This window comes from Quercus robur, chromosome 9 (assembly GCF_932294415.1).
Source record: "Quercus robur chromosome 9, dhQueRobu3.1, whole genome shotgun sequence".
Classification (NCBI taxonomy): domain Eukaryota; kingdom Viridiplantae; phylum Streptophyta; class Magnoliopsida; order Fagales; family Fagaceae; genus Quercus; species Quercus robur.
The window spans coordinates 25,969,946-25,988,535 of record NC_065542.1 but is presented as its reverse complement, the minus strand read 5'-3'; the positions used below and the strand labels follow the sequence as shown (position 1 = coordinate 25,988,535).

Below are 18,590 nucleotides of genomic sequence, written 5' to 3'. Positions count from 1 at the left end.
TTTTATCAACAGGGTCAGACGATGAACGGGTACAAATTGGAGTTTCTATAGGTAAATCCATTTAACTCATTATGAGAAGTGCTATGTCCACATTTTCACAACAAATTATAGGTGGTAAGTTGTTATTTGTTCTAATTTGAATCCACAACTGAAATTACTTTTTTGTCTATCCATAACAACTAGTAACAACCTACCACTTAAGATTTATTGTCAAAGTGTTGTAGATGTAGCACTTTTCATTAATTAACCCTGTCAAAGATATTTCAACACAATAATAGAATTTTCAACCTCTATCTTAAAACTTTAAAAGTCAACAATTCATATTTTTGCCTCCATATTTTAAAACCAACGTTTTCCAAAAGATTACATAATGATTTAACTACTAAATTTCACAACATCCATGAAGATAATAAACCAACTAAACACTTAAATAACCCAAATAAACTAAATAAAGGATTTATTAACCATAACATGTTAGAAAACCAAACTCCTACTTTATTTTGGGGGTCTATAGAAAAAACCTTAATCGGCCACCCGTTGTACAGCAGCCTAACCCACTTATTAAATAAGATAACTCCCCCAAAACCAAAATCCATACTCATTCATGGTTTGAAGTCTTCACTTAATTGATGTTCAAGTTTGGTGTAGTATTTGAATTGCCAGAAGACATCCCAAAGTGTGGAATGGGCTGAATAAGTAACGATAATATACTATCTTTAGTTTTTCGGTCTGCAACACTGAACCCATCTCCATATTGGTACATGAAATGACCCATCCTTGCAAGGTTCATTGCAATTTCAATAAATGTTTGACAGAATGGAGAACTTTCAACTCTCTCTTCATTCACCTTCTTCCATGCTGTACTAATCAAAGACTTCACATACTCACGAGCGTCGTTTTCACTAGCACCAGTTTCATTCATGTAACATTGGATTGATTTTGGAACATCACCTCTTTTTAATTCATTCTAAGTTTCCACAGAGAGAGTGAGAGAGAGAGAGAGAGAAAAGAAAAAAAAAAAACACATTGTTAGGCTAAGCTTGCGTGAAGTAGTTGAAAGCATTCTTAATGAAACTATTAGGATAGTGTGATTAGCATACTGCAGATGTTCCGAGATCATTTGTAAGTCGTAGAATCATTGATGACCAATAGAATATTTTGGGGTACTCTTCCAAGCAACCCAAGGCTTCCTTCGTTATTGGATTGGTGACCATAAAGTAAGCATGCATTAGTATAACTGGTGTTGATATTGAAATCCATGCATTCTCAAGGTATTCTGCAAGGCTTGGTATATATCCGTTGTGATACCACTTGGCCTCCAACAAAAAAGATTTACATAAATCTGACCACTGAAACAATTAAATGTGACCATAAATTAGAGGAATTAAAACAGTCATGTATTTAGGAGAAAATGTTAACAATAAACAATGATGGATTTAGAAGTCAAATCAAGTCAATACCGCTTTTTTAAGGTATCGAATGATGTGGAATCCTTGTTCCTTAAGGGGATCAAAAGCCATTTCATTAACAAAGTTGTAGAGAATGAGGAAACATATCTTCATATAATCTGGAAGCTGATCCATTGCATTGATCTCCCATCTGGAGTCACACAAAAAATGAAAGAGTAATTTTTTAGTTTTTATGTCAAAGGGGATGAGGCGTAATGCACTAATTTGATTTATACAAACCTCTCAATGGAATCTGTGAAGAGCTTGAGTTCATCCAAAGTTCCATATACGTCATAAACATCATCTACTATCGTTAACAGTGCACCCACCTTTGTTAAATTTATCCTACAACACCCAAACTGAGGTTGATCTATCATGCCCATTGACCAAAAGAAAAGCTCCATTAGCCTATCCCTTGCAAATATCAAATTTTCTCCAAGCCTAGTGTTCTTCCACCACCTTTTTATGGACAAAACAAGATAATATCAATTTTCTAAAATTAAAATTTAGGCTATAATAAACTTGATTATTTGTTTTATGTTGCCATGAGATTTGATTTTAATTTTAATATTCAACATTGTACACTTCAATAGTTCAATAGAGAATCTATATGGTCCTTCAAGGCTTGTCAATAACTAAGTAATTAACGTACTGATTATATGTCAGATGAAGCTCAACTTAATGTGAGAAATGATAATCATTTTTAACCTTGACACTTGTTTTAGATCTTCTTGGTGGACTGCTTGCACCATGTTGAAATCCATTTCTGCAAGCTTAAGTAAGATAGGGTTCATATCTTCTCTACTCCTATATATATCAATAAGCCACCTTGTTTCAAACTTTATTATTCTCCAATGCAGGGGAAGCTCCAAGGCATAAGTCACTATAGCAGAAAGAGTTTTATCTTTATTTTGCTTGACATATTCTTGGAGGTGCTTGGTTGTGAAATTTCTCAATTCCTCCAACACATTCTCACTTTCTGTCAAAAGGAATGATGCTTCATACAAGGATAGTATACCCTTGGTTTCCTCACAAAGGCATGCCTTGAATTTCCCTCTCTCATCCTTGAAAATATTGAAAACTCCTGCAATGACCAACGCAATAATTATTAACTATATTATGGTAGTATGTACACTCAAATCCAAGAACTAAACTCTTTACCTAAATGTACTCTTTCCATTTTAGGTGAATTGGAGACGAATTTATTCCGTTTAAGTAGCCAAATGTTTGTTTGTTTGTTTGTTTTTGTTTTTGTTTTTTTTTTTTTTTTTGTTTTTTTGTTTTTTTTGTTTTTTTTGTTTTTTTTTTTCGTGTTTCTAAATTACCTTGAGAGATGTTATATCCATGTTGTCTTAGGAGTCTAAATTTAAGAGCTGTGGCATATAAATTCTCCTTTCTCCACGTATCACCACTTTGATCATTGTTGTATAGACCTTCCAATATTCTCTTCATCTCTCCCTCGAAGTGATGAGATAATCCAAGTCTTTGCAAGATATCTATCAGCTCAAGTTGCTCTAAAGGATCGACCACTTTGTGAAGCATCATCCTCACATGTTCCTTCAACACATTACTTTGTCCAGTGCAAGTTTCTCCCTACATCACAATTTTATCATTAAGGGCCAGTCAGTTTCCAAGTAATATATAGTCAGAAGAACTAGTAAAACGATATAGCAATTGAAAACAATAACAAATTGATACCACATATTTGTTTCTCAGTGACTGGATGTAATCATAGTCCCAAATGGAAGGTTGATAATTTGCTGATCGCCGAACAATAATGGAATTATTTGAAGTATTGCTGTTTGCCATGCCACTGCTAGCTAGTTGGATGTTATACTAAGTGAGACTGAGCTTTAGATGGGGGAGGTGCTCCTGTGAAATTGCAAGTTGGGAGAGAAGCGAGTAGGTTACATATATATTATCCATTGAGGCAGTGTTATTGTGGGTTTTGTGATTGAATGGGTTATTATTTGAAAAGACTAAGAGAAAAGAAAGAAGCAAAGAGAATAAATAGAGAGATAAGAGAAAGAAAGTAATTTGTAAAACGATAACTGTATTACATAATTTGATTCTGTACATTGTCCTAATTACAAGTCCCAATGAAATATCTAGCAATAATTGATTTAATCTCATTCCGTGATTCGAAGAATTCTAGATGTATCGCTCCCTCCTCTGACCTCTCATATAAGGAGTGGCACCCACCTGGAGGGAGTGATGCTGTCACTAGCTCTAACTGTAGAACACATAGTGCTCTGCTCTTGGGGAAGATTGGTTCGTGTGTGTCGGAAGAATGAACACACTTTATCCATGTAAAGTTGTGATTTCCAACTAGCTTGTGTTGATTCTAATTTCGTGCCAAATTTGATTGTAATTTCTTAATTCGTTTTCCTGTATTTATGTGTGTTTATTTGTAAGGGATGAGTGTGAGAGATTGGTGAAAAATCAAGCTTCAAAGATGAATCAGTGCAGTTTGCGACTAGCTCGCGAGAAGAGTAACCCGCGAAAGGCCACGTGTGAAGCACATGACTGGAAGCTAAAGAGTCACGCCAGGCTGTCAAGTTCGCAAGTAGTTTGCGAGAAGGGCCACCCCACCAAATACCCACGAAACTCTCTATTTGGCAAAAAGATAAAGTACTTTACCAAATTCTTTACCCACACTATAAATACCCTTATTATCCACGAATTGTAAGGAGTGCTTTTCAGAGAAAATATCCTAGCAAATACACTTGAGAGTTAGTGATTGTTATACTCACAATCATCTACACATTTCCTTATAGTTTTCATCTAATCCTACCTCTCCATCTCTAGATCCTTGAAAGGTTCTTATCCCAAACACTTACCACACCCAATTTGAGTGTTAAGTGAGGTTTTGGTACTAAGTATTTATATATACACACACCTTTTCACAAGCTTTTTGATTTATTGCATGGATTAATGACTAATAATAATTATGTTTTTTTGTTAAAAGACTAATAATAATATAATTGAAGTAGAAGCTCAATAAATGATTAAGTTTCTTTTTTAAGTAAGCAAGGGAACCTTCTCTAATTGTTGTATGATGTACCTCAATTTCTTTTAAAATTTTTTTTATAGAATCAAGTGTCCCTCAATTTTAGGCAAGAGTTTGTAATGTTATTTTAAGGAAAAATTACACTTTACCTTGCACCCTAAACATTTTTTCGAATGCATATTCTTCATCTTAAGCTATAACTTTTGTTATACTTTGCATTCTAACGTTAAATTTGTTATTAATGTGAATGGAAATTCAAAATTTATGATGCAAAGTATATTAAGTGATTGAAAATAAGAGTAATATGGTCTTTTCATATAGTGTCATACTTCTCCATCTAAGTAGACAGTAAATTTGATATTGGGGTGTAAAGTGTATTAGAGATCATAGTTTAGGGGTGCAAAACGTACATTTGAAAAGTTTAGGGTGTAAAATATAATCTAAGTATAGTTTAGAGTGGTAAAATATAAATTTTTTTTAAGCTTTTTTTTTTTTTGGTGGAAAAAAGCTAAAGTTTATTATTGAGTGCTCATCGACGTGTATTCCAATAATAATATCGACAGAACAATCCAAGAGCCTGTACTACCATGAAATAATATCTAAAAATTTTTAATGAAGAAATCTTTAGTTGCCAATACCAATTGCATTGTCACATAGACAATGACAAATGAGTACGCAACAATCACGTTTTAATTTAGTTTTTACTTATCTGTTAATTGTTAATATTTTAATTCCCCATTCAAATCTCATGGGTCCACTATAGTAACTAGTGAGAACAAAAATTTTGGTTACAATTACCTCAATTGGTAATAAGAGATTGGTAATAAGAGATTTGATAAGAGATTTGAGATTCAATTCGAATGGATGTTATTGAATGGAATAATCACAAAATTTCCAGATCTGTGAGATGCAAATATAAAGAAAAATATGCGTCAAAGAAAACAATTACACAAGACAATATTTACGTAGTTCAGCAATTTGCTTACGTTCACGGAATTGAAGGGATTTCGCTATTTTTAGGAAAATATACAAGATGTGCAAGTACAGTTTTATCTCTAAAAAACTACATTAAACCCTAACATTCAAAACAACAACACAGAATTGACATTGGGCTACCACTACGGCTTGGGCCGATCAGCCCAAGCCTTCCCGCCAAAGATTAAGTCTTAGAAAATCTCCAAATAAAAACTGTATCAATATTATTTCGAGTTAGGTCATAATCTAGATTAAATACAACTAAGCTCCACACCCAACAGGGGTTGTATGTTGAAACAATCATTTGAAAAAAAAAAAAAAAAAACTTAGAAATTCAAAAATAAATTAAAAATATAAAAAGAAGGATAAAATATTAATCTTTGAAGAGGGGTGAAGTGATAAATCGGGACAGAAGTATAAATATTTTTATTAACCATTCAATGAAATATCATAAATCTATGTTGGGTAGGAAAATTTGTGTACCAAACATAGGCTCTCTCAATTATTACATAGATTTAGTCTATGTCTAATCGATAGACTTTATCTCAATTATTACATATATAGGTTAAATTAACATATGCTCTAAGAGCATACATTTATAGAGCAAATTAAAAAAAAAAATTATGAGAAAATGAAAATGTTACAAATTTTTTTGGATAAATTTTTCTATTCACTAAAAAATATTTTTACAAATAAATGATTAATGTATTCTCTGACTTGGACTCTATATTTACAATCATTCGTTATAGAAAGATACTAAAATCGAGATCCCAACCCCAACAACAATGAGGTCTTTCACAAGACATAGGTTAACTTGTGATTGTAAGCAAGATTGAAGGAATTATTGGGAACATCTTAAGATCAGCATGCTGTCCTAGTGTTTTTGTTCTTTAGGGCTAGGCCAAACAACCAAGTACTAGCTTAAAAAAACTTGAGTAATCTAGTGTGGTATTGGAGATGTAATAAACAGTTAACAAGAAAGCAAAAGGGAAAAGATGGAAATGGCTCCAATTTCGGATATGTTAGCACAAACTACATGAGCCTCAGATTTCTCTAATTTCATTTTATTTATTTATTAATATTTATTAAATACATATATATTATATAACAATTTTTATGAGCTTTTTCATATATTCAATTGATTAAGAACAAATAATAATATTTCTAATTGAGAGCTTTGTAACTCAAATAGTTGACACTTTCTAGTCTTTTTAAAAAAATATTTAAAGTTCAAATTCTCTTACCTCATTTCTCAAATTATCAAAAATAATAATAATATAATTAAAGTTTTTCTATCCTACACACAGAATTGACATTGGGCTACCACTACGACTTGCACCAATTAGCCCAAGCCTTCGCTCCATAGATTATGTCTTAGAAAATCTCCTATTAAAAACTATAACAATATCATTTCAGGTCGGGTCATAATCTGGATTAAATACAATTAGGCTCCACACCCAACAGGCGTTGTATGTTAAAACTATCTTTTGAAAAGAAAAGAAAAAAAAAAACCCTTAGAAATTCAAAAATAAATTAAAAATATAAAAAGAAGGAAAAAATATTAATCTTGGAAAAGGGGTAAAGAGATAAATCGGGACACAAGAAGAATAAATATTTTTATTAACCATTTAAAGAAATATCTTAAATCTATGTTGGGTAGGAAAATCTGTGTACCAACCATAGACTCTCTCAATTATTACATAGATTTAGTCTATGTCTAATTAATAGACTTTATCTCAATTATTACATATATAGGTTAAATTAACACATGCCCTAAGGGCAAACATTTATAAACCAAATTAAAAAAAAAAATTATGAAAAAATGAAAACGATGCTAATTTTTTTTGACAAATTTTCTATTCCCTAAAAAATATTTTTAAAAATAAATGATTGATGTATTCTCTGACTCGGATACTATATTTACAATTATTCGTTATAGAAAGATACTAAAAACGAGATCCCAACACCAACAACGTGGTCTTTCCCAAGACATAGGTTAACTTGTGATTGTGAGCAAGATTGAAGGAATTATTGGGAACATCTTAAGATCAGCATGCTGTCCTAGTGTTTTTGTTCTTTTGGGCTAGGCCTAACAACCAAGTACTAGCTTGAAGAAACTTGAGTAATCTAGTGTGGTTTAGGAGATGTAATAAACAGTTAACAAGAAAGCAAAAGGTAAAAGATGAAAATGGCTCCAATTTCGGATATGTTAGCACAAACTACATGAGCCTTAGATTACCTTAGATTTCTCTAATTTTATTTATTTATTTATTAAATACATATATATTGTATATCAATTTTTATGAGCTTTTCATATATTCAATTGATTAACAACAAATAATAATATTTCTAATTGAGAGCTTTGTAACTCAAATAATTGACAAATTCTCTTGCCTCAATTCTCAAATTATCAAAAATAATAATAATATAATTAAAGTTTTTCTATCCTATGCACATAATTGACATTGGGCTACCACTACGGCTTGGGCCGATTAGCCCAAGCTAGGGCTGTCCACAAGTTGGGTCCGATTTGGGCCTAACTTGCACTCAACCCAATTGAGTCGAGTAACTAAAAAATAGACTCGTACTCAACCCGAGACCTACAGGTCAAACCCAATGGTTCAGATCAACGGTTTGGCAGGTCGGATTTGTCGGTTTAGTGGGTCAGAACCACAGATTGGGCCAATTTATGAATTTTCATAGATTTTTTTGGGCCTTTTGTGCGAAAATTAATGGGCCTTTAAAATTACAAGGATTTTATTTTTCTTGTATACATAATAAGATTGGACCTCTTTTTTACTTCATTTATTTTAAACTGGTCCTCAAGCTCTATTTTTTACTTCATTCATTTTAAATTGGATCTTCAAGCTCTGCAAAATGCAATATCACTCCAGATTAATATTTCCCAGTAGGCTAATTACAGTATTCACAACAGTAAATATAATTAGTTAAAATAAGCATATAATTAGTTCCAGCATATAATTAGTTACAATTATGAAATAGCATAAGTATTTCCAAAAAATGTCTAAGAGCAAAAAGATATTTATCAACAATATATAAAGACAAAGAACAAAAGGTATAAAATAACAGAAAGGGAAGTAACCAATATCAACAGAAATTACAAGCAAGGGCAGAAACTTGAGTATATAACACCTTTAATAACACTTAACAGACAAGAAATTTTGAAGTTAAATGAAACAAAACAATATGTATGATAATTGTAAGATTAGTCTGAAAAGTTTCATAACATCAATGTAGTTTATAAAAGAGAAATGTGTTTCAGACATCCAAGGAAGGGTTGAACAGCACTAGCTCTCAAGCCCGGCAAAGGCGAAAGCTCTTAGGCGACCACTGCGAATGTTTTGAGAAATTTGTCATCGTCAACAATAATATTGTAAATGCATCAACATCGGATCTTAGAGTAAGAAATTAATGCGCTCAATTCCAAACATTAGAAAATTCTTTGAATTACAAATTTATTTGTAACAAAATGTGAAGAAATAAAACAATTTAGAGGAGTTTAAACTTGTATATTATAAAGGAATGAATACCTCAAGCATTCAAGGAGAGACTAAAGCAGCAATAGCACTTGCAACCAAAGAAAGCAGAGTACTGAGGCAGCCGCTGCAATTGTTTTGAGAAACAACACATCTAATTTATCATCAGTGGATATAAAAAAAACTAACCATTTAATTTTAAAAAACAAAGACAGTACCACCAAAACATTTCAAGACAGATTGTCATTTAGAAATTTGGAGAATAAAATTCAGTCAGAAAAAAGTTTAGTGGGAACAACTAAGAAATATGGCAATGAGGATTCCATTCTAACAAAAAATAATAAAAATAATAAAAGCAAACAACCAGAATAACTAGGAATTCACTAAAAAGACAACACTGACTGCCAGCTAATTCTGTATGTCAGAGTAAAAACTTTCAGATATCCAAGGAAATATAGAGCAGCATTAGCTCTCAAAGCCTGGCAAAGGCAAAAGCTCATAGGCGGCCACTGCGAATGTTTGAGAAACAAGCCTTTGTATTTTTAATCATCAAGAACAATATTGCAAATACCCTATGCTACAGATTACAAATAGAACAAACTATTACCATTATAATAAATAAAAACTTACAATATCCGCTATCAAACATTAGAAAACCCTACAGATGACAAATTTATAAGATGCATAATGGGAAGAATGCAAAATATCTAGAGAAACTGTAGTAACAAAAAATGAAATAAATCATAGGCTCCAAACACACCCGCACAACAAAATTTACAGTGAAGATAGAAGTATATTGCTCATTAAAAAAAAAAAACAGAACAAGGAATAAAAAAGAAGAGAAAGACAACTAGGGTTTCATCTTTGAATCCAATTGCTTGGTCAGTTTTGGTCCCTGAATCATTGAATCAAACAGAAAAGTATAGAGAGAGTGACTACATACGATACTCGGCTAAGCAATTTCTAAAAACTATGATTTTTAAGTTTTAAATAATTTGAACAAGATGATAAACCCATAACACAAAATGGAGAAAAAGAGAGATGAAAAAGGAAGAAAATATACCTGACCTGAGACTAGAGAGTAGAGAGACCGAGAGGCTGAGAAGACTTAACCCACGGTGGCGGTGTCAGGTGTGGTGTGAGGCGACGGCAGCGGAGGCAGCTAGGATTTGGTCCGTTTGGAGAGGAGTGGGGAGAGTGTGACTGTGGAGTGTGGAGTGAAGAGTTGAGACTAGAGACTAGAGAGTAAAGAGAAACGGAGATTAATTTATGATAGAGTGGGATGAGGACTGAGGACTGAGGACTGGAATTAATATAGGTCTAACTTTTGAAGGACTCATGCGGAAGTGGAAGACTGTGAGAGTATCTGAGTTTGATTTGAAACTTAGAAATTCAAAAATAAATTAAAAATATAAAAAGAAGGATAAAATATTAATCTTGGAAGAGGGGGTAAAGTGATAAATCAGGACACAAGAAGAATAAATATTTTTATTAACCATTCAAAGAAATATCTTAAATCTATGTTGGGTAGGAAAATTTGTGTACCAAACATAGACTCTCTCAATTAGAGCATTCATAGCAGTGGAGGCATATTACTATATTGCTAAAATTTAGTTCCTCCAACACTAAAATCGTGCTCCAGCAGTGGAGCTAAATCTAAAAAATTTAGCTTCATTGCTATAGTGCACATCTATAGATAGATGTGCACTGTTTATGAGAGCTAAAAAAAAAATTATTATTTTATTCTACTTCCTGATTAAAATAATGCCACTTGCTCTCTCTCTCTCACTCCGTCTCTCTCTCTCTCAACTTTCAGACCTCTCACGCCACCGCCCCCTTGACCCACGCCGCCGACCCATGCCGCCACAGACCTAGCAGCTCCGACCACGGCAACCCCTACCACCACCACCTCCACCACCACATTAGTCACAAATCCAACCATACCCACACTTATCAAACCCACTACCACCAATATCAATCACCACCTCCACCACGGCAACCCCCACCACCACCACCACCACATTAGTCGCAAACCCAACCACACCCACACTCATCAAACCCACCACTACCAGGAAAAAAAAAAAAAAAGAAGCAAACATCGACAAAACCCACGGCCAAAACATCACCAAAACCCACGGCGGCAGATCGGAAGAGAAAGATGAAAGATTTGGCGGTTTTTGACTTTGACATCGTCGGCGACTTTGCTAGATATCGGCGGCAACGGCTTTGACTTCTTCAAGCATTTTGGGTTCGGTCAGGGGAAGAAGTGCAAAGCATGGATTTGGCGGCATGGGTTTTTGGGTTCAATCAAAGGAAAAAGGATCTTGGAGCGGTGACGGCTTGGTTGAGGGAAGGAGAGCAACATGGGAGAAGAAGGCAAGGGAGCTGGGTGGCGTGTTGAATCTGAACCAGAAAAGGAAAGGAAAGGCAGCATGTGTGAATGAGAAAGAGTAGAGGGACTTGGCACGTGTGGGTGGGATCAAATTGTATATATATAATTTGGGTTTTTTATTTTATTTTATTATTATTTTTTTTGAAACCATATATAATTTGGGGTTAAAACAAAATATTATTGTTACACTACATGAATATTTACTTGCTATCATGATGATTGAGAAATTGTTTTAGTAAAAAAAAAATGTATAAGTATAATTTGGGGTTTAAAAAATCACTTGTTAATACTAGACGATTATTTGGCGGCGGTAGCAGTGGCGTTGGCGGCAATAGTGGCAACGGTAGCGATTGCGGTGGCGATGGAAGAGTCAGTGGCGGCAACAGTGGCGGTGGCGGTAGTGGCAGCAGTAGTGGTTGCGGGTGGTTATGATTGTTGTTTATTGTAGTGAATATATTATTTTATTGTAATAAATATATTATTTTATTGTGATGTTTATATTATTTTATTGTGTTGAAAGCTAAAACAGATCCACTGTTGCAGCATGTGTGTAAGTAAAATAGATAAAGTAACTTTTGGTGGAGTTAAATAGCTAAATTTTTAGCTCCACTGCTGTGGATGCTCTTATTACATAGATTTAGTCTATGTCTAATCGATAGACTTTATCACAATTATTACATATACTAGTCACTAACCCGTATGATGCATGGGAAAATTATTAAGTATAATATAAAATTTAATCTTGGTTTATTTTACTACAACACCAAAATTGAATTTGTAAAATAAAATCATGTTGCTAAAACATTTGCTAACAGCTATACGTTTCAAACATTTGAAATGAAAAATAATGATTTTTTAAGTCCAAGAACCATCTAAAAGTGACAACATTGTCTCAACACATACAAACATGATGAATATATCATCATTCATTATAAGTAAAGAAAATTTAGAAAATATATTGTAAGGTTGAATTTATTCAACCATCTAATTGGCTTTATTCCGTGTCAAATTTGCTTGTAATTCAGCATTTAGTAACCCTGTATCTAGGTGGGTTTGTTGCAAGGGTAGTGAGTGAGATAGAGTGAAGATTGCTCAAGAGTGTGCAAGAAAACAGAGTGTCGCGGCTGGGACTCGCGGGTGGACTCGCGGCTGCAAGCCGCCAGAAGCTGCACACGTGCCAAGCATGCTGGAAGATGAACAGTCATGCTAGCTGGAGCACTACAGGACAAAACAGGACAACTGGCCATACGGTTAACTCGCGATTGGATCTCGCGACTTGGTCAAGCTGCGAGGTCAAGCCGCGAGCCACCCCTGTTTTGGAAAAACCTGACGTTTCACATTCCTCTCCACTCTAGTATAAATACCCCTTTAACCCACGATTGAAAGAGAGCTTCCAGAGAGAATTTTGAGAGAGAAACCCTAAAGAAAAACAAGATTGTTTCACACACAATCCCTACCTTAGAGTCTCATCAAATTCCCTCACTCTCTTCCTCTCCATTGTCAAATCCTTGAGAGGCATTATACCAAACCTGGTTCTCACCATTATCATCTCTGTGAGACAGTCGTTTGGAGTTCTGGGAAGCAGTTAGGAAGGAGCCAATCTTCATTGGTTGATGCTACGGTGTAGTAGCAGAATCTGGGAAGCTAGAAAAGTAAAAGGTTCGGCGCAACCTCGTTGGAGCAAGAAGCTTGGAGGGCTTAGGTGCACTGGGTAGATTAGGCTTGGAGGGTCTATTGCTGTCCTTGTATCCCAACTGTATTTTCTAGTGGATTGATTACTGCTTGGAGGGCGGCGGAGAGGTTTTTCGCCGAGGTCTTCGGTTTCCTCTTCGATAACACATCGGGTGTTATCTTTGTGTTTGCATCTTCCTTCCTCTCTATCTCTGCCTTTACATTATCTGCTGTGGTTTTATTTTGTTATGGCTTAGATAGTTGTTTAACCAATTTCATATTATAGCATATGTTAAGTTTCCGCACACTAGTTGTTTGACATATTGCTTGTGTTGGTTAAGTTGGTTTTTAGGGGTCTAAACGTTCAAAAGTGTTTTTGTACACGTTTTTGAACTTTCAATTGGTATCAGAGCGGGTTCACTGCTGTTGGTTTTATTACCTAAGTGTGATCCTAGACCCCTGAGTTGTGGTTGTTGTTTTCGTTTATACCATGCTGAATTGTAGTTCAAGTGTTTGTGAAAATGTCTCTATGCATATGTCTGAAAGGTGTCTTACTGATGATCTTGTAGAGTTATTAAAAACTAAGAAACATGCTAGAGTTTTTGTTCACATGCTGGAATATCTTGAGAATCAGAATCTTGTCTTACACAGTAGCATATCTGAATCAAAATCATTGCTTAAGAAATATAAAAGAAAGAATAGAATGTTGTGTGAGATGATTGAGAATCTGAAAATGAAAAATCAGTCTAAAAATAGCATGAAACCTGATGATGAGTTTGTGTTTGAAGGTCAAGATTGTCTGTCACATGTGAACCTATTTGTGCATACCTCATTAAAGGTGTTTAATGCATGTTTGTGGTATCTTGATAGTGGGTGTTCTCGCCATATGACAGGGGATAAGTCACTGTTTAAGTCACTCAAAGAAAAGGTAGGTGACTATGTGACCTTTGGGGATGGAAGCCATGCTCAAGTCCTAGGCAAAGGAACCATTGAGATACCCGGTTTGCCTCTGTTGAAAGATGTGCTGTTCATAAAAGGGCTGAAGGCGAATTTGCTGAGCATCACTCAAATTTGTGATGACGATTTCCTGGTACAATTCTCCAAGAAAGGATGTTTGATCATCAATGAAGAGGGGATTCAGGTTTTGGAAGGAAATCGGACTACGGATAATTGTTATGGAATAGTTCCCACGGCACCAATATCGTGTAGAAGTGCTCGGGTGGATATGTTGGAGCTGTGGCATCACAGATTTGGGCATGCCAACTTCAAACAAGTAGCAAAAGTCTCCAAACTTGAAGCAGTCGAGGGACTTCCTAAGTTTGGAAAAGTAAAGAAGACCATTTGTGGTGCATGTCAAATGGGGAAGCAAACTAAGGCAAGTCATCACAAGGTAAATGTGATAGCCACCTCTCGTTGTTTGGAGTTACTTCATGTTGATCTGATGGGGCCCACCAGAACTGAAAGCCTAGGGGGAAAAAGATATATTATGGTCATTGTGGACGACTACTCAAGATACACTTGGGTTGAATTCCTTAGAGAAAAATCAGAAGCTTGTGAGAGGCTGGAGATTCTGTGCAAGAAACTACAAAATGAAAAAGGGATTCCAATAGCCAAAGTTAGAAGTGATCATGGGAGAGAACTTGAGAATGCAAGATTCGAGTCCTTCTGTGAGAAGAATGGTATTAAAAGAGAGTTTTCAGCTCCCAAAACTCCACAACAAAATGGAGTGGTAGAGAGAAAAAATCGTGTGATTCAGGAGATGGCAAGAGTCATGTTGCTTAACAAGCAAATACCTCAAAAATTTTGGGGAGAAGCTGTCAACACCTCGTGTCACATTGGCAATAGGATTTTCTTTCGAGTTGGTACAAAGAAGACTGCATATGAGATATGGAATTGGAAGAATCCTAAAGTGAAGTATTTCCGGGTATTTGGAAGTAAATGTTATATCTTAAATGATCGAGAGAATCTTGGGAAGTTTGATGCAAGAAGTGATGAGGGTATTTTTCTTGGCTACTCTACTACAAGTCGAGCGTATAGAGTGTTTAACAAGAGAACAAAGACTGTGATGGAATCCATAAATGTCAAGATTGATGATGCCTTACCTAAGGTGGAAATGATTGATGATGTAGAAGGGCCGAGCACCGAAGGGCCTGATGTTGAGGTAGAAGCTTTGGATATAGAAGGTGAAGAACCTATACCAGAAGTAGAATCGACTCCCATCAACCCAAGAAGGGAAACGAGATCGATGTCTAGAACTTCAAGTCCTCTTACTCCTCCAGAAGTTCATCCTCCTATCTCTCGTAGTGATGAAGTTTCCACTTCTAAAAGGCCATCCTCAAGAATTATCAAGAATCATCCAGAAAGTAATATCATAGGATCACTTGATGACGGTCTTCGCCTCAAGAAAGGAAATATTCTGCTAGCCAATCATGTAACATATCACTGTTATCTTGCACAGTTTGAACCAAAAAGTGTTGAAGAGGCTCTTCAAGATGAGAATTGGGTTGAGTCAATGCATGAAGAGCTGAATCAGTTTGTGAGGAATGACGTGTGGGAACTTGCTCCACGGCCTGAGAACGTTCATGTTATAGGCACAAAGTGGATTTTTAAAAACAAAACCGATGAAGATGGAGAGATAATTCGAAACAAGTCTCGGTTGGTGGCTCAAGGATACACACAAGTAGAAGGGGTGGATTTTGATGAATCATTTGCTCCGGTGGCAAGACTCGAATCCATTCGAATCCTCATGTCCATTGCGTGCACTTTGAATTTCAAACTTTATCAAATGGATGTTAAGTGCGCTTTTTTGAATGGATATCTAAATGAAGAAGTTTTTGTTGAGCAACCAAAAGGATTTGAGGATCCTCATTTTCCAGACCATGTATTAAGATTGAAGAAAGCACTTTATGGTTTGAAACAAGCTCCTAGAGCCTGGTACGATCGTCTTACACATTATCTTCTAGATAGAGGTTTCAAGAGAGGGTACGCCGATCGAACTCTGTTTGTCAAAAATGATGAAGATTATCTCCTTGTGGCACAAGTCTATGTTGATGACATAGTGTTTGGGGCAACTATTGAAGATCGTGCTACTGAATTTTCTGAGGAGATGAAGAAGGAGTTTGAGATGAGCATGGTGGGGGAGCTCACATTCTTCTTGGGTCTTCAAGTCAAACAACAGTAGGAGGGTATATTTGTATCTCAAGAGAAGTATGCCAGAAACATTGTCAAGAAGTTTGGCCTAGACTCCAAAAAACATGCCTCCACTCCCATGAGCTCTTCCACTAAACTGAATGTGGATTCGTCAGGAGTTGAAGTAAGTCCTACATTGTATAGGAGCATCATAGGAAGTTTGCTCTACCTTACAGCCAGTAGACCGGACATTGCTTTCAGTGTGGGCGTTTGTGCCAGGTACCAAGCTAATCCGAAGGAATCTCATCTGACTGCTGCTAAGCGAATCATTCGATATGTGAATGGTACTACAAACTATGGTCTGTGGTATTCAAAAGACTCAAATGTTTGTCTTGCTGGGTATTCAGATGCTGACTGGGCTGGCAGTGTAGACGATCGGAAAAGCACTTCAGGCGGCTGTTTTTATCTTGGTAACAATCTGGTTTCGTGGATGAGCAAGAAGCAGAATTCAGTGTCTCTATCTACTGCAGAAGCAGAATACATCGCTGCTGGAAGTTGCTGCACTCAGCTTCTTTGGATGAAGAAATTACTTCATGACTATGGAATTCCTCAAGAAACGATGTGTGTCTTCTGTGACAACACCAGTGCCATCAATCTTTCCAAGAATCCTGTTCAGCATTCAAAATCCAAACACATAGAGATACGTTACCATTTCATTCGGGATTTGGTAGAGGAAAGAGTTGTGTGTCTTGAGTTCATACACTCCGACAATCAAAAGGCGGATATCTTCACCAAGCCTCTCGATGGTCCACGGTTTGCATCACTCCGTAAGACCATTGGTGTTGGTACAATTCCTTGACTCTCTTGTGTGTTGTGTGCTTCACATATTTATAATATGCTAAATCTGTTTGTGTTGGGGCACACACCTTTTTGATTAGTCTTTTTGTGCAACATGTTTCTTGTTTGTTTGTCCATTTGTGAATACTGTTGTTTCTTTTTATGTTTGTTCAATCATTTTTGCTTCTTGTATCAAAAATCCAAAAATCACATGAAAATTAGAAAATCAAAACGCTTGATTGACTTCGTTGGGTTTTGTCTCAAAACTTATTTTGCCTTGTATCTTTGTGCTAATGGCTTTGTGCATTTTCGAGCATTGCTTGTTTTCATGCACTCATATCACTGTGGGAAAAATCTTGAAACCTATGTGATTATTGTAAATAGATCTTCAAACTTGTCATGAATGATTAGTGAATGGCTATGTTGATCTTGAGACATGCATAGACTTGTGTCTATATATCTTCCCACTTTTTATTTTTTTTGCTAAAAAGAGCTCACCAAATGTAAATCTCCAAATGAAAAGAGATAATGAGCTGCAAAAGCCTGTCGCACATTCTAGTATTTGACTAGGAAAAAGGGTAAGCGACCTTATATTAAAAGTGAATGTTTATTCAAAAAGGCCAAAGGCCTGTTCTTCAAAGAGAAATGTTATTTATCCCTCTCACAATGAGAGATGATTGCCTCAAAAGATCAAAAAGATCAAATGTTATGATTGAAAGTGGAGTCAAATGAAAAGCTCCAAGTTATGTTATCAAGTTGTGTGGGAGGTCATATATACATATTTCTATAATTGAGATGGGTCACATGATCTAGTGCTAATTGTGTATGCCTTGGTTGAATTGATCATTGAAGCTTCACATTAGACAAAGGACTATCTCATTGTTGATATCCACACACCATACACAAGTTTATGTTCAATAAATGCCATATTCATTTGTGTGATTGTACTTGATAAAATGTGTTTTTCACATGCTCAATCTTTGTTAATTCAAGCACAAAAAGATTTTTGAGTGTTTTAGGTGTTTTTGGAAAGTATTTTGTTTGAAAAATCTGAAAATTTCAAAAATACTGTTTTGCCCTGTTTTGGCGGCTCAGTCGCGGGTATGTCAAGTCGCGAGCCTCAGTCGCATCCTCGCTGGTCTTTTTTGGCGACTTGTTCGCGAGTGGAAGGTCCAATCGCGAGGTTCACTCAAAGATTTTCGCGGCTCAGCTCGCGACTCACTCGCGGGTAGACCTTCCAGTCGCGAAAAACACTTAGAAAATTTTTTCAAACTTTTGTTCTTCAGTGTTTTGGCGGCTTGATCTGGTGACTCTTTGGCGACTCGTTCCAGTCGCGAAAATCGCGTGTTTTGGATAAACAGGGGCAGTTTTTTAAACTTTTTATTTTTCCCTCGATCTTTTGTGACTGTTCATTGTCTTTCTCATTTGCTCTTGCACTGTGTCACTGTGCCTCCATTTTCGATCTCCCATACTTGTCTCATTTCAGCTCAAAATCATCGACTAACAGGTATGGTTTTCTGTCCTGCAGTATATTTTACTTGTTGTTATGGTTTTCCCTCTGGTTCATTCACAGTTGATTGTGTTTGTGTGATGGGTTTTAGCTCAACTATTATTCTGTGTTCTAGCTTCGC

The 18,590-nt window shown here is 35.7% G+C and overlaps 1 protein-coding gene, 1 long non-coding RNA gene and 2 other non-coding genes across 4 annotated transcripts; all 4 read right to left on the bottom strand.

Moving 5' to 3' along the window:
* Positions 1–496: 496 nt before the first annotated feature.
* On the bottom strand, positions 497–3,333 carry LOC126700080 (myrcene synthase, chloroplastic-like). Its single transcript, XM_050398062.1, has 7 exons — positions 3,147–3,333; positions 2,774–3,041; positions 2,157–2,532; positions 1,689–1,907; positions 1,461–1,599; positions 1,101–1,349; positions 497–967 (listed from the first exon to the last, which is right to left on the bottom strand). Exons 1-7 carry the CDS (start codon positions 3,255–3,257, stop codon positions 623–625), a joined length of 1,707 nt encoding a protein of 568 aa, XP_050254019.1. The 5' UTR covers positions 3,258–3,333; the 3' UTR covers positions 497–622.
* Positions 3,334–8,492: 5,159 nt separating this feature from the next.
* LOC126700081 (uncharacterized) lies at positions 8,493–10,303 on the bottom strand. The gene is made up of 2 exons (XR_007646992.1): positions 8,985–10,303; positions 8,493–8,784 (listed from the first exon to the last, which is right to left on the bottom strand). It is a non-coding gene; the product is annotated as an uncharacterized LOC126700081 (long non-coding RNA).
* On the bottom strand, positions 8,709–8,819 carry LOC126701287 (small nucleolar RNA SNORD14). Its single transcript, XR_007647275.1, has one exon. It is a non-coding gene; the product is annotated as a small nucleolar RNA SNORD14 (small nucleolar RNA).
* Positions 9,363–9,485, bottom strand: LOC126701288 (small nucleolar RNA SNORD14). The gene has a single exon (XR_007647276.1). It is a non-coding gene; the product is annotated as a small nucleolar RNA SNORD14 (small nucleolar RNA).
* Positions 10,304–18,590: the final 8,287 nt, after the last annotated feature.